At 39.8% G+C, this 24,461-nt stretch overlaps 1 protein-coding gene across 1 annotated transcript in view; it reads right to left on the reverse strand.

Moving 5' to 3' along the window:
- LOC131125136 (phospholipid-transporting ATPase ABCA1) overlaps positions 1-24,461 on the reverse strand; it is an 89,486-nt gene that overhangs the window by 16,347 nt on the left and 48,678 nt on the right. Inside the window, exons 22-36 of the mRNA XM_078795770.1 lie at positions 23,659-23,796; positions 22,457-22,645; positions 21,533-21,873; positions 20,705-20,756; positions 20,378-20,476; positions 20,251-20,283; positions 18,666-18,802; positions 15,876-16,003; positions 13,383-13,481; positions 11,368-11,557; positions 4,946-5,040; positions 3,311-3,416; positions 3,106-3,180; positions 922-1,091; positions 7-184 (exon numbers count right to left, since the gene is read on the reverse strand). Of these exons, the coding sequence (XP_078651896.1) occupies positions 7-184; positions 922-1,091; positions 3,106-3,180; positions 3,311-3,416; positions 4,946-5,040; positions 11,368-11,557; positions 13,383-13,481; positions 15,876-16,003; positions 18,666-18,802; positions 20,251-20,283; positions 20,378-20,476; positions 20,705-20,756; positions 21,533-21,873; positions 22,457-22,645; positions 23,659-23,796 (2,030 nt within the window). The remainder of the gene's footprint in view (positions 1-6; positions 185-921; positions 1,092-3,105; positions 3,181-3,310; positions 3,417-4,945; positions 5,041-11,367; positions 11,558-13,382; positions 13,482-15,875; positions 16,004-18,665; positions 18,803-20,250; positions 20,284-20,377; positions 20,477-20,704; positions 20,757-21,532; positions 21,874-22,456; positions 22,646-23,658; positions 23,797-24,461) is intronic.

Consider the following 24,461-nt stretch of genomic DNA (forward strand, 5'->3'; position numbering starts at 1 on the left):
GCTTACCATGTCCCAGACAAAATTGGCCAGCCAGTAGACGGCCGGGTTGACTCCGCTGACAAATTGAAGGTGTTTGGCTTTGCTGACGCGTTCCTGGATGAGAAAGAGGACGAAGCTGGCGGGGATGAAGGACATGGCGAAGATGACGCAGATGGACACCACCACATCAGTGGACGTCGTGGCACTGGGTAGTCAACACGGACAGTTGGAAAACACACTATTTGAAACAAACTTTGGTTTGTAAGGTAATGCTGCTTTGGTTTGTAAGGTAATGCTGCTTTGGTTTGTAAGGTAATGCTGCTTTGGTTTGTAAGGTAATGCTGCTTTGGTTTGTAAGGTAATGCTGCTTTGGTTTGTAAGGTAATGCTGCTTTGGTTTGTAAGGTAATGCTGCTTTGGTTTGTAAGGTAATGCTGCTTTGGTTTGTAAGGTAATGCTGCTTTGGTTTGTAAGGTAATGCTACTTTGGTTTGTAAGGTAATGCTGCTTTGGTTTGTAAGGTAATGCTACTTTGGTTTGTAAGGTAATGCTACTTTGGTTTGTAAGGTAATGCTACTTTGGTTTGTAAGGTAATGCTACTTTGGTTTGTAAGGTAATGATACTTTGGTTTGTAAGGTAATGCTACTTTAATGCAATGGAAATGTTAACAATGCTAGCAGCTAACATGCTAGCAAAAGCCATGGATCTATTTCTGTTTATTTGGAAAATGTATACAAAATTACAAAAATGCTAACACCTGGCATTTTTATTCTCACGACTAAAACGCTAACCAGCTAACAATTTGTACAAACATATAGCACGATATCAATGTGAAAAAAGGCAGTTTTGTTAGATTTTAAATAATGTCCTGTAGTTTCATTCTATATCAAATGAACACAGCTAAAAATGAAAATTTTATGCCCATAATTGTTGACTGGACTCACAGGGCCACGAAGGACAGCTGTTCTTTGGTTAGGTTGAGGGGGTAGTTGGACACGGTGATGCCATAAAGGCGGGGGTCCTGTCCCGTTGGCAGATTCCCTCTCAGGATGGCGTTGTTGGCCACGTTGAGGAAGGACACCATGCCGTGCCACGCCTGGTTGTAGAACCATACCTGTGGACAACAACCGCCCTTAGTTGTTTCATAGCCACCTGAGATACTTGACGGAACCTCTTCATATCATATTCCCGTTCCTGCATAGACCAAAGTGTTGAGACATGTCTTATTTAACAATCCCTGCAGAAAAGTTTAGGTCCGGAGAACTCCTGACTCTCCTGTCCGAGAGGCGGGGGACACCCTGGACTGGTCGCCAGCCAATCACAGGGCACATATAGACAAACAACCATTCACACTCACATTCATACCTATGGACAATTTGGAGTGGCCAATTAACCTAGCATGTTTTTGGAATCTGGGAGGAAACCGGAGTACCCGGAGAAAACACACGCATGCACAGGGAGAACATGCAAACTCCACACAGAGATGGCCAAGGGTGATATCGAACCCTGGTTTCCTCGCTGTGAGGTCTGCGCGCTAACCACTTGACCGCCGTGCCATTTATTTTATTTCATTTTTTGCACTTTGTTCTTTTTCCCGTCAATGGAAGTACGATAATTCTCTCAGCTCATGGCTCTCTGGGTGGAAGGAAAGAAAGAAACAAAAATGCATAAAAGAGGAAATGGCGGACTCCCCACTGAGTGTGCAATGCTAATTGGGACAAAAAAAAGTCTTGCTCACGAGTCGTGTTTTAAAAAAAAAATGCTTGTGTTGGCTCTCACACACACAGCTTGACACTTTTGTGGTGTATTAAAAAGGGAGGACAACACAGCAAAGTCATTGTACGGAATGACTGTGTATCCGTCGTTCCCTTACAGGTGGTCCTCAGTTTTTTCGACATGAACATAATCATGACGTCCACCAATACTGGCTGCACTTTTGGTCGCAACACTCAACCCTTGCATTCATTCTTTCAATCACAGCCATTTTTCAAAAGGTGCCCCTCTTGGTACTTGGTACCATTTTTGATGATTTTGACTCATTTTTTGAGGCACACAGAATATTGTGTTCTTGGGGTATATAGACGAGGTAGATGCCAAAAGAAATGTTAGACCCTTCCCTTTCATCAGAAAAAAAACACGTTTCAACCTTTTCCCGTTCTTTAGTAATCAGCAGTAGAACACATGTAAGTTTCACTTAAATATCAGAAAGAAGAAAAAGAGCATTTTGTGAAACGATACACATGTTTCAAGCATAACGTTGACTTGACACAGCATAAAGAACACACAAAAAAACATCCATCCATTTATCCATTTTCTATGGAGCCTATCCCAGCCGTCTTCAGGTGGGAGGCGGGGTACACCCTGGACTGGTCGCCAGCCAATCACAGGGCACATATAAACAAACAACCATTCACACTCACATTCATACCTATGGACAATTTAGAGTTTAGAATTTAGAATGTTTTTTGCATGGGGAGAACATGGGGAGGATTGAACCCAGGTCTTACCAATCTCCTGACTATGTGGCCCACATGCTAACCACTCGAGCACCCACAAAAAAAAATCACGTTATACATTAAAAAAATATTTTTTACAAATGTAACACCATGAACCATTTTCACATTTGCAACAGAAGTGTGTGTGTGTGTGTGCACGTGCGCGCAACACGGGTCCAAGTCTTGTCACTTCCTAGTTGCTGCATGGCTCTTATAAAATGCACTTCTGCCACTTTGTAGTCACTTTTTCAGCTTAAAAATGCACTGACATGCTCTCTTCTATTGTGGAGTTGCATCATCACCTCTTTGTGCTGCTTGCTCAAAAAAATGACCTATAAATGTTTTTCCATTTTTAAAAAGTACTGTTTAATTATAGTATATATTGTTTTTTAATACTGTATTTGATGTCCATCTTCGGTTCTGTGCACAGTGTGAGTGAATTAAATGTTCATTTAGGTAAGAGTTTGACTTAGAACAAAATTTGATTGAAAACGCTGAGGCTGCACGGTGACCGAGTGGTTAGCACGCAAGCCTCAATGCCATTGTCTTTCTACCATTCCTTATATCAGTTAAATCAATCAGGGCGGGGCTGGTTTGAAAGGGTGTTTGCCCCCTTCCTGATAATAGTTCTACCTTGATGTTGTGTTTCGTTCCAAGCTTCTTCAGCAGAGTCTCACCGGTGTGGAATATCTCATCGGTCATGTTTCCCTAAACAGAAATAGAAAGAAGATTTTATTTTATGGATGTATACTTAAAATAAATAAATGTACATATATACCTGTATATATCTACTGTACTGTATATAACTGTAGATGCATAAATACTGTGTTTGGCTTACCAGGAAAGAACCAAACAGTCTCTTTAGATCCTCCATCGTGGCTTCAATGGCCGCCTCACTCAGACGCACTTGAGAATTGACTGCCCCAACAGAGATCCCCCCATACCTTAAAAAATTTGATATAAATATAAACATACACACATAATTAAAGTTGTTTTTCTTAACTAATTTACATATTAAAATAAAGTATCTCATTATGTTTCAGTTTATGAAGAAAATAACATTTTGGTATTTTTCACCTCTTGCTGAAATATAATCCATTAACCCATTTTCTACTCCGCTTATCCTCACTGGGGTCATAGTTATGCTGGAGCCTATCCCAGCTGACTTCCAGCAAAAGGCAGGGTACACCCTGGACTGGTGGCCAGCCAATCACAGGGCACATATAGACAAACAACCATTCACACTCACATTCATACCTATGGACAATTTGGAGTCGCCAATTAACCTAGCATGTTTTTGGAATGTGGGAGGAAACCGGAGTACCCGGAGAAAACCCACACATGGGGAGGACATGCACACTCCATACAGAGATGCCCAAGTGGAGAACCGAACCCAGGTCTTTCTGATCTCCTGACTGTGTGGCTAACACGCTAAAACATAATGTAAAAATATAGTGTATTGATTAGAAAATACAGATTCAGTAGAAATAAAGATCGTAATGCATATCATGGATGTTATACCATATTTCAGATTTTTAATCAGTGTCACTTTTGTTAATGTCTGAATTCAGGGCTGGACTGGGACAAGAATTTGGTCCCGGGCTTCACAGCAGCCACACCTATCACTCATGCACAGAGCTGAGCAGCAGGACCTCTATACCAACCAAGACCAGCAGCAGGAAAGGTGTCATACCAGCCGTGTGCATCCTTTGCGCATTTGGCCCCCTTGCACAAAATGGGCCCTATGGATAGTGGGACCCTATGCAAAGAATTTGTAGAGGGGGAGGTGGCTCTGACTGTGCCAAATCACCCCCTCTGTTGTGTTGCGTCTGCAGCAGCATGACAATTATGTGATGGAATAGATCACATAATTCAATTCACAGTTCCACATGTCCAAAAGGAGTAGGAAGAAGCAAAGCTTATTAAATCCTACCCCGCCATCTGTTTCTATTGCAATACATTTATTCACTTCCTGTATTCCACATGTGATTTCCAGATGTGATTTCCAGATGTGACATAATCTGACTCGCTCAAGACTCTTCTATTATCATCCACAGAAATACATGTTCATTCCCCCTTTCAACGTCTGCAACATCGATTTGTCTTTTTCTGCCAAACAGCATAATTTTTGTTTCACATAGGTTCAAGAATAGTCTGTTATCACATTATCTTTTTAATATGACCATTTAACATGTGACCTTCAATGTGGATGATACCACTGCGCAAATAATACTAACTTTAAGTCTCCAACTAACCTAATAACCTACCCTGAGTATTTGGCAACTGTCAGTGTAAAGTATGAATGGTTGTTTGTCGAATTGTGCCCTGTGATTGGCTGGCGACCAGTCCAGTGTGTACCCCGCCTCTCGCCAGAAGTCAGGTGGGATAGGCTCCAGCATACCCCTGCAACTCTAATGAGGATAAGCGGCATAGAAAACGGATGGATGGAAGTGTATACCTAATTAATCAGTACCTTGTTTGGCCAGAGTACTTATACGTCTTGACCAAGAAGTCCGTAATGTTTCGTCCTGTCATATCCAGGAGCGTGTCAGTTGTGTTCTGGATTCTCTGTAAAAATAAAACATATGTCATACATTTTCAAGTGATCATCAATTGTCCATTCATATTGCTATGAGGTATCAGGCTTATATCAACATAAGGTATATAAGATATCAACATAAGATATATTTCGGAATCTCAGTTGAATCAAGATTCCACATCTGCAGTTCAATACAGCAGCGGCCGAATAGAGCCCACATGATTATAACAACATTATGTGCTAACGCAGGGGTGGGCAAACTTTTTGACTCGCGGGCCGCATTGATATGACAAAATTTACAGGGGGGGGGGGCAGACTACGTATATATTTTACACGTAACAGTCCACCTGGTATTATTGTATCTGTAAAATTGTCATGCAATCTGCTATTATTATTTATTATTTTATATTTATATTTAAATATTTTAAAAATAAAATATTATAATAATTACAATAAAATTAAAATAATAATTATTACATTATTATTATGTAAAATATGCAAATATAACAATACTATTATATATAATTAATATAATAATTAGCATTAATATAATAATTATAATAATCATAATAGTTCTAATAATAATTATAATAATCTAATAATAATAATAATAAATAATAATAATAATAATAATAATAATAATAATAATAATAATAATAATAATAATTATTATTATTATTATTATGTGCTTGTGTCCCTTTTTTCAGGAGCACTTTGTAAACAACAGACCATGTCAAAAAACGAAATTGATAAAACCATCAAAAGGTTGGCTCAGGCCATGATGCCAGGTTGTATGTTGAGTTTAAATGAAATACTTTGGAAAGATTGGGCGGGCCGTATTCAAACACTTGGCGGGCCGGATGTGGCCCCCGGGCCGTAGTTTGCCCACCCCTGTGCTAACGAGTTAAGAACGTAGCAAGGAACAGGAGTGGTGTCAGCAATGTGGCAGTATTATTTGTTAAAGTCCAAAAAAAGAAGTCGCAGCTGAGTGCAAAACTTGTCATGCATTAAGTTTCCCGTGGTAGCACATAACCCGGGAGGTTTAATACACTCAAACTCATCATGCATGTGAAGCAGCATCACACGGGAAACCACCGCGGGATTGCGAAACATCATTAGCCACAACAGAAAAAAAGCCAACCCCATATCGGTGGTGAGTAATGTCAGGTTTAATCACTTAATTGAGCACATCAAACCTCACTATATTATACTTACCTGCCACGACATTGACGGCATTGTGGATAAAACTATACCCCCCCCATGCAGAAAGAAATTAATTGGATAATTTTTATAGCACTTTTCAAGGCACCCAAAGTGCTTCACAATGAAGTGAAGCCATTATTCATTCACTCCTCCGTCACCCACTGCTGGTGGTTATCTATATCTGTAGACACAGCTGCCCTAGGGTAGTCTGATGGAAACGTGGATGCGAATTTGCACCGACAGCCTCTCTAAGCACCACCAAATATTCATTCACATTTATAGACCAGTGTGGGCAGCACAAACTGGGTCTGTTTGTTTTTGACGATTATATCCCTCCTCTTATGTTAGGGTCGCTTTTACAGTTTAATGCATAAAAAGAATTACATAACATTTGTTTATTGCATCAAGGCTTTTTGATTTTGTCAGGAAACTCTAGTTCAACAAAATAAAACAAAAAAAATAATTTTGACTACAATTTAAAATGGTCTGGTTGAAATTATGACCACTGTATTGTTAGTGTCGGTTTTGACCCGGTTATAATAATATGACTATAAAGCAATATTTTGAGCCACAACTGAAATCATAAGTGTACAATTAGCCAACACAATGACAACCAGCACCTTTTTTCATCATGTAAGCTTCAGGGGATTCTCATTTTGACCGTTTTTCCAGTATACCAGCAGAAAAACAATGTCCAGACATGTGAGGCGAATTCACTCATTTGAGTGGCTGATTTCAACATTTACAATTTGGATCATGGAAAGAATGGCAAGAAGTACAGTGAACCAAGATCTGGACCTGTTCTGCTTTTTCATTTCACTTTATACTAAAGTTCTGTTGCTGAAAACAATCACTTTTACTACCTTTTCTTGACATTAATATATATGGGTCAAAATTCACCCCAACACTATCAATGTTTCTTTAGTGATTAATACTAAAATGAGAAAATAAATAAAACTAATTGATTTAAGAGATATGTTCTATATCCCTCAGTAATAGCCAGGTAACAAAAGAACCTTCAATTTATTAATATGATTCTTTTGAGGTTCATTTTAAAAGGGGTAGAGTGACAAAAAAAAAGGCCTACATGCCCACACCAAAACAACATTTTCATTGAATGAGGAAGCCTAAGAAGATAACCAAGACATGAGAAGCAAATATGATGGTAACTTATTGTTTTTAGTGTATTTTATAGATTTAATACATGGGTCAAAACCAACCCGTTAACATAAGAGATGATACCAGAAAGCTAACTCAAAAGGAAAGCTCTGTTTGAACGAGCATTTTCTAATATTCCACACTCAAAATAATCAGCTGAGATTCAAGATATTCAAGACATTAATGAAAAAGAAGTGGAAAAGTTGTAAGAGGACACCCCTAGATTTTTGCCATGGGCTTATAGGTGTGGAATTTAACTCACACAAAAAGCACAGATCAATCCAGACGGCCTGAACAAAAACCCGGCAAAGTTGTCTTCTGCAGGTGATATTTATTCCCTAAAGTGTGGAGCACATCTCCTCCCTACAGCGTTATGATAACAGACAATTAAGCTAAAAAAAGCATCTGATGTCAAAGGAGCCTAATTGGATGCCCCCCCCCCCCACCCCCCTTCCCGTGAATAAATGGCTACATTCAAGCGTCCAATTAGGCTGCCGTGCGACACGCTGCCTGCTGCGGAAGACACACTCTTCTTCTTTTGCATATTTAGTTAGCGAGAGAGCGCTAATTAGCAGAGTGATCCTTCATAAAGTGGAACAGACACTCCCCCAGTCCAATCTGCACAAAAAAACGCAATCATGGGCAAGATTTTTATTTTTTTTTTTTGCATGGTAGACTGCTTTCTGCTGCAGGAGATCAAGAAAAAAGAAACATCAAAATGCTTTCAAGGGGACCGGGGAAAACTGACACATTCCAAATGATGCTGAAAAGCAAACAAACAAGCCAACAACTGTTGGAAATTTCAACAATTTCGTAATGATAGAGAGAATGCGAGAGGCGTAATTCATCATTAAGACCCAGCAGGAGATTGTATACTCGGTCAAAACAGCTTAAAATTACAAAACAATTTACATTTTACAGCAACAAGGCTAGCTATGTAATTTATTTTGGTCAAAGTTTGGGCAGATAATTTATTTAGTGTGCGGCCAATTTAACAATAATGTGATAATTTCTGTGTATTTAAGGTTAAAGTTAAAACAGAGTGTTGGAGTACTTGTATTACAATAGGAAATGTGGGGGAAAAAAAGGTCGGGTACAAGTTAAGACGTTTCACTGCGCATCGTCGCCATTGTTTGTGTGTGTTGCACAATGGGTGAAGACCGCTGTGACGCGAGCCTCTCTCTTCAGTGACGCATGTAAACACTGTGGAACACAAACAACAATGGACAGGAAACAGCGCATAGTGATCCTGAGGTCTACTGTGGGATCTGATTTTATTTGAGGAGGCATTTTTGTGACACAAAAGTATTACTTTTGAAACTGTTTCAAAAAGCCAAACTCTTTACTTAAAGTGGACCTACTGTGCTCATTTTCGGCCTTTTGTATTGAGTTGTGGACTCCTATCGAGCAGGTAAACACAATAACAATAAGAAAGCTTTCTAGATCTTCCAGAATCTGCATCTATTCCAAGTGTATTTCCTTGAATTTCCAAAATTTTCTGGTTTAATTTATTTCACGAGGCGGCACGGCGGTCTAGTGGTTAGCGCACAGACACGGGTTAAATTCCACCCTCGGGCATCTCTGTGTGGAGTTTGCATGTTCTCCCCGTGCATGCGTGGGGTTTTCTCCGGGTACTCCGGTTTCCTCCCACATTCCAAAAACATGCTAGGTTAATTGGCCACTCCAAATTGTCCATAGGTATGAATGTGAGTGTGAATGGTTGTTTGTCTATATGTGCCCTGTGATTGGCTGGCCACCAGTCCAAGGTGTATCCCGCCTCTCGCCCGAAGACAGCTGGGATAGGCTCCAGCACCCTCGTGAGGAAAAGCGGTAGAAAATGAATGAATGAATTTATTTCACCCATGGCCCATGTGCCGTGCCGTTTTAACTGTGTATAAACCAATGAATGTTGTATTTCAACGTATCTTTTACTCTGTTTACTTATTTTTATTCAATTTTTCTGTAAAGTGTCTGAGTATTTTGAAAAGCGCTATACAAATAAAATGTATTATTATTATTATTATTATTATTACAGTAAAGTCTCGTTATATCGATATCGGTTATAACGAATTACTACTTATTACGATACTATTTTCATTTTCGGCAAATTTCTAGTCTTTTATGATATAATTACTTCCGTTAGTACGATACCCGGTTATTATGATAATCCGGTTACTACGATGCCCTTTTCATCTCCCGCCAGCCAATTTGGTCTGCTTATATCGATACAAAAGCAGCTTAAATCAATCTTTGCTTAAGGATTTCAATACCAAAAAAGAACACGGCGAACGGCTGCTTCCAGTCAACTTTATTTTTCACACTTCCACCACCAGAGCGCAGCACACACACCGATTCCCGCACTTTCTGGTTCACAGGTCATGCTCAACTCGCCCCCAAATAGCTGGCCAAACACATGCCGGTATAGAATCTATACACACGAGAGGAACCACGAACGCAGTTGGTTCTTCTGTTGCAGGCATGTGTTTGGCCAGCTATGTGGGGCGGGTTGAGCATGACCTGTGAAGTGCGGGAATCGGTGTGTGTGCAGTGCTCTGGTGGTGGAAGTGTGAAAAATAAAGTTGACTGGAAGCAGCCGTTCGCCGTGTTCTTTTTTGGTATTGAAATCCTTAAGCAAAGATTGATTTAAGCTGCTCGACATTGTTCTATAGTATAGAACAATGTCGAGTGCATTATTGCCCACTTTTAACGCAGGATCGGATATATGGATAGTCCGGTTATATCGATATTTTTTCCGACTCCCGAGAATATCGATATAACGAGACTTTACTGTATTATTATTATTATGGCCCACCTCTTGGCATGCCTAATCCGCTGTGATTGGTCCCATTCAGCTAGTACAGCTAACAGCTTGTAACTTGTAACATACATAATTGAAGGGATATAACTTTTGCTACAAATCAACACAAAAACAGTTGATTTCAACCACTTGAAGTTATGAAGTTATGACTTTCTGTTTCGCTTAGTCCTGTAGAGGATCTTTAACAAGAGTTGTGTGCCCTTGAGAAACTCCATAAAAGACAAGATGAAATAAAACGCATGGACACAGGACACCACAGGTGGCACGGTGTGGGAATGATGGTTTCCATGGAAATGTCAGGCGATGCTAAGCCTTATTATCAATTCCGAGGTATTGACTCTTGGTGTTGTTTAACCTTCACAGATGAATAGCCGTGCGCATGAATTGATAAAGCCACCACGTACGCCGGAGTACGATTGATGTCTTTATCGTTTGAGCAAGCCAGAGCGGTGTCGCTGTACACATTGTTTGCAAATGAGTCAGCCCAAACAGAGCTGACGGCTCAGTTTTTGTGTGAGGTCTATAGTGGAACTTCTCAGGTTGCACTCGTATAGGAACAGAGCGCTCTGCGGTTTTTCAGGACATACTGCTTAGAGTCCAAGATCTTTTGCTTTTTCTTTAGTGTCTTTTTTGTACTTGACACCAGAATTAGAAGCTCGATGTTCACCATTGAACTTGAAACCCTTTTAATTCATTCATTAATTTTCTACCACTTATCCATCCCAGCTGTCTTTGGGCGAGACAGTACACCCTGGGTACACCCTGGACTGGTCGCCAGCCAATCACAGGGCACATATAGACAAACAACCATTCACACTCACATTCATACCTATGGACAATTTGGAGTCGCCAATTAACCTAGCATGTTTTTGGAATGTGGGAGGAAACCGGAGTACCCGGAGAAAACATGCAAACTCCACACAGAAATGGCAGAGGGTGGAATTGAACCCTGGTCTCCTCGCTGTGAGGTCTGCGCGCTCAACCGCCGTGCCGCACGGCCTGTATCATGAATATTTTTTTTTGGTTTTCTGAAAGTTAGTTCGAAGTTAATTCACTTTACATCATGACCCACTCCACTTCCACACCAAACGCTAACCAATGAACACAACAACAATGCAAACTAAATATTTTCATAAAAGATAGTGTATTGTATTTGTGTATGAATTACAAAAAGTACCTGAGGAGGTGGCAGTCCCCCAGCACCGGGGGGACAGTCGGGCAGCATGATGGCCCGTTGAGGAGTGCTGCAATGACAGGATGGTGAGGGGTCAGACATGCTCCAGTTGCCATTGAGGAAGATGTCAGCCACCGACTGATCCACAGATGGAGTCAGCCAATCAGAGCCAAGGGATACACAAGGCAGATTCCTGCAGGTAAATATGCATTTTGTTTTACGTTCACTTAATTGTTGTTGTTTGTTTTGTGTATTTGTAATTATCCCTTTTATTTGTGTTTATGTATATTTTCAAATATTTGTTTATTGTTCTTCTTTATTTGAAAAATTATTTATTATTTCAGGAGATGACCAGCCTTTCTCGGGAGTGGTAGAAAAAAAAATCAGGTTGATAGTAATTAGTCACGTTTGTAATTAATTACTAATTATTAATTTATCAGTGCTGCTGAAGAACAACAAAGATGTATTTATGACTTAGTACATTTTAGTATTTTTTATCATTTCATGTTTGTATATATTTTTATGAATTATATTATTTTATTATTTATTATTATCATTTTGTACTTTTATACTTTGTACTTATATTTATATAAGTACTTATATATACTTATTATACTTATATATATATATTTGTTGTATCTATTATATGCTTTATTGGACCATATACAGTAATAACGTAGGGGGACAAAAGATGCCCTTGTAGGTTAGAACAGTATATTAGGTACCGTATATTCATAACATATATACATTCATTTTCTACCGCTTATCCTCACAAGGGTCACGGGGGTGTTGGAGCCCAGGGTGTCTTCGGGCGAGAGGTGGGGTACAGCCAATCACAGGGCACATATAGACAAACAACCATTCACACTCACATTCATACCTATGGACAATTTGGAGTCGCTAATTAACCTAGCATGTTTTTGGAATGTGGGAGGAAACCGGAGTACCCGGAGAAAACCCACGCATGCACGGGGAGAACATGCAAACTCCACACAGAGATGCCCGAGTGTGGAATCGAAGTCAGGTCTCCTAGCTGTGTGGCATGCGTGCTAACGAATGGGCCGCCATGAAGTATTCAGGCAAATGTTTTTTTTTTTTTTTTATTGAGTTACTTCTTAACTCCTTTGTATGTATTCATCTATTTTGAATGTATTCATATTTATTTTTGTTCTAATAGAGTAAATACTAATGTAGGGGGAACAAAGATGCACTACTGAGTTGCTCCATCATATTCCTCCATGCAGAAGGTAATACAAGCTACACCACGTTGCGAGCTGGACACGTTTATATGGCCATCGCACACTCACATTAAATATATACATAGCTGATGTACGGCGCCATAAATCAACACAGGCTTTGATTTAAACTCATTGACATTTAAAGGACATTTCATGTGGGGGGAAATAAATAAATAAATAAATAAATAAATGTCCCGACAGCAAGCAAGCAAACAACAAAAGAAAATTGTTTTTTGGTGGCTTGTTGGACAAGCTGATATAGGAGAAACAAGTGGAACGTGAAAAGGTCAGACGCAATCCATTTGTGATGAATATTCAGTTCTATGGTTATCATCATGCTCGGCCCTTTTTTGCAAGGTTTGCTATCATTAGCTGTTAGCATATCATCTCGTATGATTTTTTTTTTCCGCTCTCTTTTTCCTTACATGATACAAACTGATATTAGTGGTGGGATATGGTATCAATATTGCAACATACAGTATCGCTATCACTATCAATACTATACAGTATTGATAATGGCTGCCAAAATATCGATGTTGTGTATCAGGACAAAATACCAGCATGATTGTGTATGATACAATATCTTTACTAAGGGTTGTGTAAAATATCATATCAATGTTGTGATGTATCGTATCATCTCTTACAATACAATATCTTAACTCGGAGTGCAACAAAGCGTCAATATTGTAATATATGATTCCATTATACCTCACAATAACCAGGGTGGTATAAATATCGATATTGACTTTATTGTACTTATTATTAGATCCCATTACTTACGGAATAGGATCTCCGTCCATGCAGCGGGTACCAAAACCAGGTTGGTTCACCAGCGTTTCCACCACCTGAGACAACTCAGTATTTTCTGGAGCATCATTACTGCAAATATATAAAGCATAAAGTCAATGTAAAGACCACATCTTTTGTCCAACAATGACACGATAGCGCTAGTCATCTCATCAAGAGGCATCTCTATGAAGGTCGTACGCCTGTGTAATCCAAGATAGTAAAAAAAAAAAAAAAAGGATGATGTGCAGCCATCTGTCCCGCCATTAACAACGGCTGGCTTGCCACTTGTGTTCCCTGATAATAAAAACAGAGAGTCATGCGTATATACGGAAGTGGTGGAACTAATGAATCCTAGTTAGCAGCTGAGAAATTAGAAGAAAAGATAGCTGATGATCATGATCATTCATTAGAAGACGCTCAAACGGATCATTTGGTATCTTTTTAGTTTAAGAGGGGACGCTTTCAAGGGTGCTCAAGTGAAAAGACAATATTATGGAATTATTATTGGCCGTAGTAGAGGTCATTTTGGACAAGCTTGAGCATGGGGGAAGAATATGATACATGATAGTTGGTTTGTGTATTGTAAATACTGTAATCATACTGTGTGTGTTTATTACTTAAAGTGCAAAGGGGCTTTAACTGCTTAATTGGAGAGAGCCAGCATTTTTTTTTTTTTTTTTAACAAAATTTTAATACAATAGTTCATAACTGTATTTGACCACAGCATCATTTACAACATTGTAGCAACATAACCAATGTTTTAATAACAGCACAGTGCCAAAATGTGTGTGCCAATATGCTATATAATGTATTATTTATTTGGCCTGTTTTTGCCTATGCTAACCTCTTGCATTGTCCATGCATCAATTTTCTATACTGCTTATCCTCACTAGAGTTGCGGGGGTATGCTGGAACAGACACCCTGGGCTGGTTGCCAGCCAATCGCAGGGCACATATAGACAAACACTGTTTCACACTCATTCAAACCTATGTTGTGTGTCCCATTACATATTTTGTAGAAGTAAGAAAAAAAACATCATGCCAACAGTAAAATATGGTGGTGGTAGTGTGATGGTCAAGGCCTGTTTTGTTGCTTCAGAACCTGGAAGACTTGCTGTGATAAATAGAACGATTAATTCTGCTGTCTACCAAAAAATCCTGAAAGAGAATGTATGGTCATTTTTGGTGACTTCAGGCTGAAACCAACTCGGGTTCTTCGGCAGGACAATATTGAGATGCTGTGGCATGACCTTAAATATTAACTTCACGCTTCACAACCCTCCAATGTGGCTGAATGACAACAATTCTGCAAAGATGAGTGGGCCAAAATTCCTCCACAGCGCTGTAAAAGACTCATGGCAAGTTATCACAAATGCTTGATTGCAGTTGCTGCTGCTAAGTGTGGCCCAACCACCTATTAGGTTTAGGGGACAATCACATTTTTACATAGGGACATGTAGATTTGTTTTTGCTCTCCCTTAATAATTCATTCATTCATTCTCGACCGCTTTTCCTCACGAGAGTCGCGGGGGGTGATGGAGCCTATCCCAGCTGTCTTCGAGCGAGAGGCGGGGTACATCCGGGACTGGTTTGCCAGTCAATTACAGGGCACATATAGACAAACAACCATTCACACTCACATTCATAACAATTCACCTAGCATGTTTTTTTTTTGGAATGAGAAAACCCACGCATGCACAAGGAGAACATGCAAACTCCACACAGAGATGGCCGAGGGTGGAATTGAACCCTGGTCTCCTAGCTGTGAGGTCTGCGCGCTAACCACTCTTCCACCGTGCCGCCCTCCCTTAAAAAAAAACGTTTCATTTGAAAACTGCATTTTGTGACTAATATTTGAATTTGTTTGATGAGCTGAAACATTTAAATGTGACAAAAAAAACAGGAAGTGGGAAAACACTTTTTAAATTGAAGTCAGCAAAATGATCAAGTTCATTCTCATTTATTTTTTTGTTATTAGGATTAATTAATTAACTTATTATCGTCCCAGTACTAGTGCCCACAAAAGTGTGATCGCAATGAGAAATCTTGTCGCGTTATAATCTCACAAAGTCTTGTGAGTCTTGCTTCCACAATGCAGCAAAGCTGACTGTAAATAGTATAATAGGTCAATTACAATAAAACTGAGGCCAAAGTTAATTCCGTCTGAAATGAACATCAGGGGATATAAAATACCTTGAGGTGTCAGTGAAGACAGTAGGGATTATCTTTGAGATAACAGTGATTGGCGCTCATATCCAATGGGGACACGGATAGCATTGGGAGTATGAATTGATTAAGACATCTAAGACATGTCGTACAACTCTTTGTTTCTTACAGAGTCAATGCCGGCAGTCAATAAATGGTGCTATTCTTTAACAAAAATATGTCGAGTACAGCTCCAGAGATGTTGGGTGGCTATTTATGCAAGAAGATGAAAGGCAACATGAAGCAAAAACACAATCATATCACAGCATGTGTGCTTACCTGAAAAAGGTGCTTTGAGGAGATCCGTACATCCAGGGCTGCAATTCCAGTTGGGGATATTCGTAAAACGGCGGCACGATGAGTGAGAAGATAAGAGAGAGGCATACAAAAATGGCAGGCAACACCACCTAAAGCAAGCACAGTGACAGTAATCATTTAAAACGTCATATTTGTCAAGGGAATTTGATATTGAACACAAAACTATATTTTAATAATTAGTTTTTTTTGCATTCTTTTGTATTCTTTTTTTTTTTTTTACTCCCATTCAATTCTCTGGCGTGTAATTCGTTTTTTCATTTCATCAAGAGGCGGCTTAAAGGTCAGATATCTTTAATGTTTAATCACTTGTATGTCGTCGTTGGCGCATGCTTGATTAATTGGCCTTTGCAAATTTCAAGAGGCTGGCCGACGAAAATCCTCAACTTAAGACTGCCGAAAAAAAGCAGTAGCAGGAAGATAAAGAGCAATTGGCGCAAAGCTTAATGGACGAAACGCTTTCTCTCAGCCTTGTTCTCTTATTTGATGGTAATTGCAGGTGACAGCTGGTGCTTCTTCTATTGAGAGAGTGTTGGAAAAAAAAAAAACCAAAGTCATTAGCGCCACTTGCAAAGCCAAAGCATTTTGCCATGAACAATGCATGAGTTTATCGCAATTTTTTTTTTTTGCCAGCATGGGTTTTATTTAAAGGAGAAGTGTGAATGGTTGTTTGTCTACTGTAAAAGCACCTGTGTTGTGGATCGAGGGGTCCATGGGGGCAGTGTTATGGTATGGGCTGGCATACGTTATGGACAACAAACACTGGAAAATACACTGATTACATTTTTAAGAGGCAAAAAGAAGAAATGGGAGATCAAACAGTGTAAAATGTAATTTTTTGCAATTTTTTTAATCCATCCATCGATTTTCTATTCTGCTTATCCTCATTAGCGTGGTGCTGGAGCCTATCCCAGCTGTCTTTGGGCGAGAGGCGGGCACATACATACAGGGCACATACAAACAAACAACCATTCACACTCACATTCATACCTATGGACAATTTGGAGTCGCCAATTAACCTAGCATGTTTTTGGAATGTGGGAGGAAACCGGAGTCCCTGCAGAGAAGCCACCTAAACTCCACACAGAGATGGACGAGGGTGGAATTGAACTCGGCTCTCCTCGCTGTGAGGCCTGCATGCTAACCACTCATCCACTGTGCAACCCCTGATTAGCAACTTTCATTAATTCATTTTCTACCGCTTTTTCCTACCAAGGGTCGCTGGGGGTGCTGGAGCCTATCCCAGCTATCTTCGGGCGAGAGGCGGGGTACACCCTGGACTGGTCGCCAGCCAATCACAGTGCACATATAGACAAACAACCATTCACACTCACATTCATACCTATGCACAATTTGGAGTCGCCAATTAACCTAGCATGTTTTTGGAATGTGGGAGGAAACCGGAGTACCTGGAAAAAACCCATGCAGCCATAATCTAACTAATCTGACTATGTTGCCTAAGTGCTAACCACTCATCCACCGTGCGGCGATATTTTTCAGCTGGTCTTAAAATTTTTGATTTTATACTGTCCTATATACTGTAATATCACCACGGGTGTGCCCCCAGGGCTCTGTCCTAGAACCACTGTATTCATTCTTGGCCTCATTACTTAGTATTTTCTGTTCTATTCCATAATGTGAGTGCGCCTTTTAACTAACCAGTGATGGCTGTACCTTAGCAAGAGCTCCTGATAAAAAATGAATGTTGACGTGTCGGAAATGTGGCTGTTTATTGATGTTGACTTACGGTATTATATAGAAAGAAATAATACAGACACCCACTTAATGGGCTAATAGTGGCCTGTCATCTCATCGCAATTATGGCCTGGTTGTATTTAATCAGCAGCAAATGGAAACACATGATTAGCATGCAATGTGAAATGAAAAAAAAAATGAAGAAACTTGTCACAGGTTTGGCTTATTGGTGCAAGTCACTCGCAATATTTATACCATAACTTACTCACAGAGTAAGGTTGTTCACATTTCCAATTCCTTTCAGTCAACTTTGAGGGACAAATGTTTTCATATTTCTCAGCAGATGGGAATAAAAAGTAAAAAACCTGGAAGACGTTGGACTAAGTCAAGTCCACATTTTTGTCTAATATTCTTAAATGCGGCGGCACGGCGGTCGAGTGGTTAGTGCGCAGACCTCACAGCTAGGAGACCAGGGTTAAATTCCACCGTCGGGCATCTCTGTGTGGAGTTTGCATGTTCTCCCCGTGCATGCATGGGTTTTCTCCGGGTACTCCGGTTTCCTCCCACATTCCAAAAACATGCTAGGTTAATTGGCGACTCCAAATTGTCCATAGGTATGAATGTGAGTGTGAATGGTTGTTTGTCTATATGTGCCTTGTGACTGGCTGGCGACCAGTCCAGGGTGTACCCCGCCTCCCGCCCAAAGACAGCTGGGATAGGCTCCAGCACCCCCCGCGACCCTTGTGAGGAAAAAGCGGTAGAAAATGAATGAATGAATTTCACTCATATCGCAATTTTGTTTACTTATTAATGACAGCAGTATGACAAATATGATTTATTAAGTGAGTTCTTTAATTTTGTCTTTTTTTTCACAGATATTTGTTGGTGTCATGAGCACTTTAAGTGACAAGACATTGTCGTCTTCTGGTTCTGCTCCCTTATGAACGCCATCAAGATAGATGACAATCCCCACGCTTCCTGCATCACCGTTCCAACGCTAGCTAACATTCTTCAAGTAGTAGCCTCGGATTCATCAACATGACAGACGGCGACTATTACCTGGGCAATGAGTCCCTTGCGACTCCTCCGGGCGTGGTGGAAGCGCTTGATGAAGAGTGCCAGGAACTGACGCCTGATCAGCTCCCATCCGGTGACCACCGCAGAGCCTCGTCCGCCACCACCGCTCCTCTGTAAATCTGATGTGGACATTAAACCCCGCTGGGTGATTATTCATCATGCGCTTCAGAGCAGCTAATGGGCTGCTCGGGTGTTGGGTGGCAAAGACGCCAGCTGCTCCTTGAAAACGTTTTCTTTTTAAATTCAGGAATAGTCGTTTTATATCCCCCACTGCCAGTCAAGTGTTTTTTAACATTAACGAGATTTTAACATTAACTTTAGGAACAGTACAATGAAAAAATATGACTAGACAAACAAACTTTTTTATTTAATCAAGTCACAAAATGTTTATTTTCCCACAAATTGATGGTAAATTATTATTGTCAACATTTTTTGAGACCAAATAAATCACTACTGTTAGGATAATAAGGAACAAAAATAACAATAATGTTAATAATAAAAACATAATAATGCAAAATTTCATTTAATACGTCATCTTTCACTAAAATTGTGTGTTTATTGTTTGCGAAATGTATTTTCTCTCAAGCAATCCGTAGTGTCTGTAAAACATTTGGAGTATTTTTGAAATGCTGACTTTTCAACAGAGCAGCATTTCTTTTTCAATGTCGCAAAGTACACTCCTTTACTGTATATATCTTATTTAATAAATCCTCATTATTGTTAACAATTAACAATTAATATAATGTATGACATGCACTACTTATCTTTTTCTTTATTTTATTTTTAACCCAAAGTGCCTTTATACCCGAAAGGACCTCATTTACGATATCACAATTTTCTTTAATCCAATTTTGTAGCTGGATTATATACGTGAATATTTCTATGATATCCTTCAGGTTGAACGCATCTTTAAGATCTTTGAATGGGCTAATAATACTTGAGGTTATATAAGTGCATTTTCTATTAAATTTATTAAAATTTAATCAGCATATTCATAGATATTGTCGTACTATTTTTTGAAGGATGTCCCTTATATTTTAAAGACAATCCAATTGTTTTCAGACTAATTCATATATTAATTAAAATGCATTATGTAATTATAAAATTAAAATATATATATAATATATAAAAAATATATATAATACATAAATAATATATAATATATTTATTTATATAAATATATATATTTATATATATATTATATATTTATATAAATAAAAAATAAAATTATAAAAATACTTTTTATAACAGTGAAACTACCATTATGTACCATATTTTTACATGTTGAATACTTTTACAGTATTTTTATTTCAAGGATGCTCCTTTGATATTCATATGACACAATCTATATCATACAATTTAGAAAAATCCCTAGTTTACTTTTTTTTTGCTGTATTTATGCAGGCTTAGAAGCAATAATCTCAAAGTCTTGGACCACATATATATACTTACACATCTGATTTCACAACTAATTTCAGAAATATTCAAGGAAAATATTAATATATGCCTGATCATACGGCCTAGAATTTGTAATTAATGAGCATTACAAAAGGATGTTCAAGCTTACCTTCAACTTTACTTGCAAACTTCTTTTCATCACCTGCACGGAACCATAAAATGTTACACAGACTGACCTAGCTGCATTATTTAAACATTTTTTCCCTCTATTCTGAAATAGATTCAATGAGACTTGCCGCTTGTCTCGTCCTGTTGTTCCGTTTCGGGATGGACGGTGGTGGCGAGGGCAATGCTGTTCCGCTTGGATTTGCCGCCGCTTCTCTCCTGTTTTGTTACTATGGGAATAAAAGTAAAATATGTTCTTTTTTTTTGTGGCTTGACCCAATTTTGGTGTTATAAATAAGAGTTTAAAAATAAATAAGGGCCCACTCATGCGGTATGTATCACTTCCTGTAGAAGCTGGGTGTTTTAGGAGCAACACAAAATGCAATTTCTGATTGAACATTTTTGAAGAGGGATTAAAAAAAAAGGGAGGGAAGAGGGATTAAAAAGACTGAACTTACTGTGTGAAATGTCTGCATCTGCTCCCGGATCGTCTGCCACTTTTAAAAATATCTGGCAAAAAAATATTCACAAGTGTCATATGTCATTCTTATACATTAATTTGATGTGTCATGTATACAAAAGCATTGAAACAAAAATGGTCTAAAACAGGGGTCTCAAACTCAATTTACTTTACTATTTACAACATATTGCGCAACTGCAGGGTCTTGAGACACATGCTAACTCGCAAACTAGAGAGCTAGCGACCTAAACGGTAGCCTCCAAGTTATTTCCTTTAAACTTAAAAAAGCCAAAAACTTACCACTTCCACACGGATAGGGAGGATAACTATTAAGAGTTATTTAACCTTTAACATGAACATTAATCAAACGTAATAATTTTTTCTGGGTACATGATACCATACAGCATCCATATCAAACTTGCGCGGGCCGTACTAACATTAAAATTTCATATCAAGGCAAGGGGCCTCAAACTAGTGTCCTGCGGGCCACATTTGGCCCGCGGGCCGCGTGTTTGAGACCCCTGGTCTAAAATGTCTAATAACTCATGTTGCACTGTAGCACGATTGGTTAGCGCGCAGGCTACACAACTAGGAGACCCCAGGTTCGATTCCCATCTCTGTGTGGAGTTTGCATGGGTTTTCTCCAGGTACTCTGGTTTCCTCCTACATTCCAAATGTGTTGTGTTGAAAAAAATGTTATATGTGCCCTGTGATTGGCTGGCGACCAGTTCAGGGTGTACCCCGCCTCCCGCCTGAAGACATCTAGGATAGGCTTCAGCACGCCTGTGACCCTGTTACCCAAATTTACGAGTATCGTGTTCTGTACCTCTTCCAGTGTGGTGTCGGAAATGCCGTAGCTGGTCAAGCCCAGGCCGGCCATGGCCATGTCGAGATCGTGGAAGAGCCGCGCAAAGGAGCCGTCATGGGCTCCATCGTAGGGAAGGATGTAAGTGATCTCCTGGCCGATGCATTCCAGGAAGAGGGCCCGGGGGACGTGGTGGCGCACCAGCTGACTGAGTGCTGTCAAATCTACAGAGACAAGGCATGACTTCAGTTGCTGCTTTTTTTTGTGGCGTTTGGTGACTTTTGCTTTTCTCTCCAGTAAGTAAAAATCATACTCTATTGACTTCACTGACTCGGTCATTTGAGAATATTCCATGTTGGTGCCTTCAAAAAGCCTTCATGTTCTTTTAACTTGCAGGAACTTACAGGGAAAGGACTTTTAAGGCATCAAAAAAAAGCCTCCAGGGGATTCAGATTCTTTGCACAGAAGAAGCCAAAGTTAGCTTGTATGACACAAAATTGTGCATTACTTTTTTTGGGGTACCTAAAATGTGTAGAAGCCCCTCCAAGGTTGTGAAATCTGGAGAAATAGAGGTCAGTTTGGTTGACCCTTTCTGGCCATTCATCTCCTAGCTGTGTGGCCTGTGCACTAACCACTCATCCACTGTCCAGCCCCCTTAACAGACAGCATAAGAGTTTTTGAAGGCAGCGAAAAGCATCTAAAAAGTCACCAGTGATGTGGAATACTAATGCTGTTGGTTATATTTACAATAGTGGTGGGATATAAATGGCCGACCTGGAGGCTCCAAGTTGTTCCATGTATGCTTCCCGACGTTGCCGTCCATGCTGCCTCGCTTGGAAGTGTGTTGTTGCTCCTGTGAATTAGTTTTTTAAAAATGTTATGAAAGAGTTGTTTGTTATGATAAAACTGTCACTCGTACCTCTTCGGCCTGACCATGAAGGGTGCTGCCCCGCTGTGTGCTCGTCTTGCCCACGCCACCGCGTACTAGCGTGAGGTAGTAACCGCTGCCGAAGCATTTCTTCAGGAAGAGGGATGAGCCACAGCAGCGCATCTTGCCATTGGAGATAATGACGATACGGTCACCCAAGATGTCCGCCTCGTCCATGTGGTGCGTGGACAGGATGATAGTGCGACCTGTTATAATAATAATGAAAAACAATAACAATAATAACCAGTCTTGTTACAGCAAAAGCATAGGATTAAATTAACTCAGCTTCTTCCTACTCTTTTTCAGTCATTTTTAATTGCGAAACTGTAAACGTGCGGCCTCGTACACATGTTCCGCTTATCCTCACTAGGGTCACAGGTATGCTGGAGCCTATCCCAGCTGTCTTCGGGGCGGGAAGCGGGGTACACCCTGGACTGGTCGCCAGCCAATCACAGGGCACATATAGACAAACAACCATTCACACTCACATTCATACCTATGGACAATTTGGAGTCGCTAATTAACCTAGCATGTTTTTGGAATGAGGGTGGAAACCGGAGCACCCGGAGAAAACCACTCATCCACCGTGCATGCTGGTCTTAAAATTTTGATTTTGAGTGTATACTGTCCTATATACTGTAATATCACCACGGGTGTGCCCCCAGGGCTCTGTCCTAGAACCACTGTATTCATTCTTGGCCTCATTACTTGTATTTTATGTTCTATTCCATAATGTGAATGCGCCTTTTAACTAACCAGTGATGGCTGTACCTTTCCGGGCTCTGTCCCGGAAAAAATCCACACATGCACGAGGTACACAGAGAGGCCCGGGCAGGGAATCTAAACCGGGTCTCCTAGCTGTGTGGCCTGCACGCTAACCACTAGACTTCAGTCTTGTTTGTGACACACAAAAAAAACAACAAAAAGAAGCAACAGAAGAATGTTCATATGTAATTCAAAACATATTGGTTTTGCTTTTCATTTCGTTACAGTATTCAATTACAGCCAATTCAATAACTACATGATTACGCCCCATGCAACCCACAATTGCCACACATAGATTGTAATCCTGTGGGAAACACTGTATAGCACACACAAGATAGTGGAAACATATTGGAAACATTGAGATAAGGTCGTCTCCTCTGTGATGTTTGTTTCTAGGATTTTTCCAGATAGCGTTGCAAACTTTAAAAGGGTGAAGCAAGCAGTGATGGTGTACCTTGTTTGTACTTCAGCAGCAGTTCCCAGATCCCCCTGCGGGCGTAGGGGTCCACCCCTGCTGTGGGTTCATCCAAGATTACTATTTTTGATCCGCCGACAAACGCTATCGCCACTGACAGCTTTCTCTGCATACCACCTGAAAAGGACAAGGAAAAGAGGTTTTGTTTATTTTTGTCGCTACTCTTTTTTTCTTTTCCCAGCAAGCGCTTCAAAATAAAGGAGTCTCATGGTTTGATTTGACATCGGATACAATGCTACGTTTTTGCTTCTCCTCCAGTTAATAATGATAAACAAGACACTGCATGATAAAAATACTCAGAACGATCTAAAATAATCCATAAAGTCAAGTCCAGCAGTGCAAGGTAATGCACCGGCACAATTACACAAGGTAGATGTGTTGTATAATCAATGCAATTGATTACTTACTTACATGATAAGAAAATAACCACAAAAATGCAAAACAATCTACAAAATCAATACACCAACAAATGCACAAGCACATTTATGCAAGGCATGTATCAGGCAAGTACTTGTTATTCCCTCAAGTTATAAACCTTATATGGTGGTGTTTGCTCGCAAATAAATACCAGCAGTGTGCTAGCTAATGAACAAGCACATTTATGTAAAATTTGCATGTTGCCTGTTTACAAAAACCGCCACCTTGCATGACATAAATATGCAAAATATGTATGCAAAAATGCAAAATAATCCATATAATAACAACATTAATGTGGTAGATAATACACAAGCTAATGGTATCATTAATACAATCGCTCCTCCCGCCAGTTATTAATGCTCACC

Source organism: Doryrhamphus excisus, linkage group LG2 (assembly GCF_037039965.1).
Source record: "Doryrhamphus excisus strain RoL-2023G ecotype Guam linkage group LG2, RoL_Dexc_Guam_v1.1, whole genome shotgun sequence".
Classification (NCBI taxonomy): Eukaryota; Metazoa; Chordata; class Actinopteri; order Syngnathiformes; family Syngnathidae; genus Doryrhamphus; species Doryrhamphus excisus.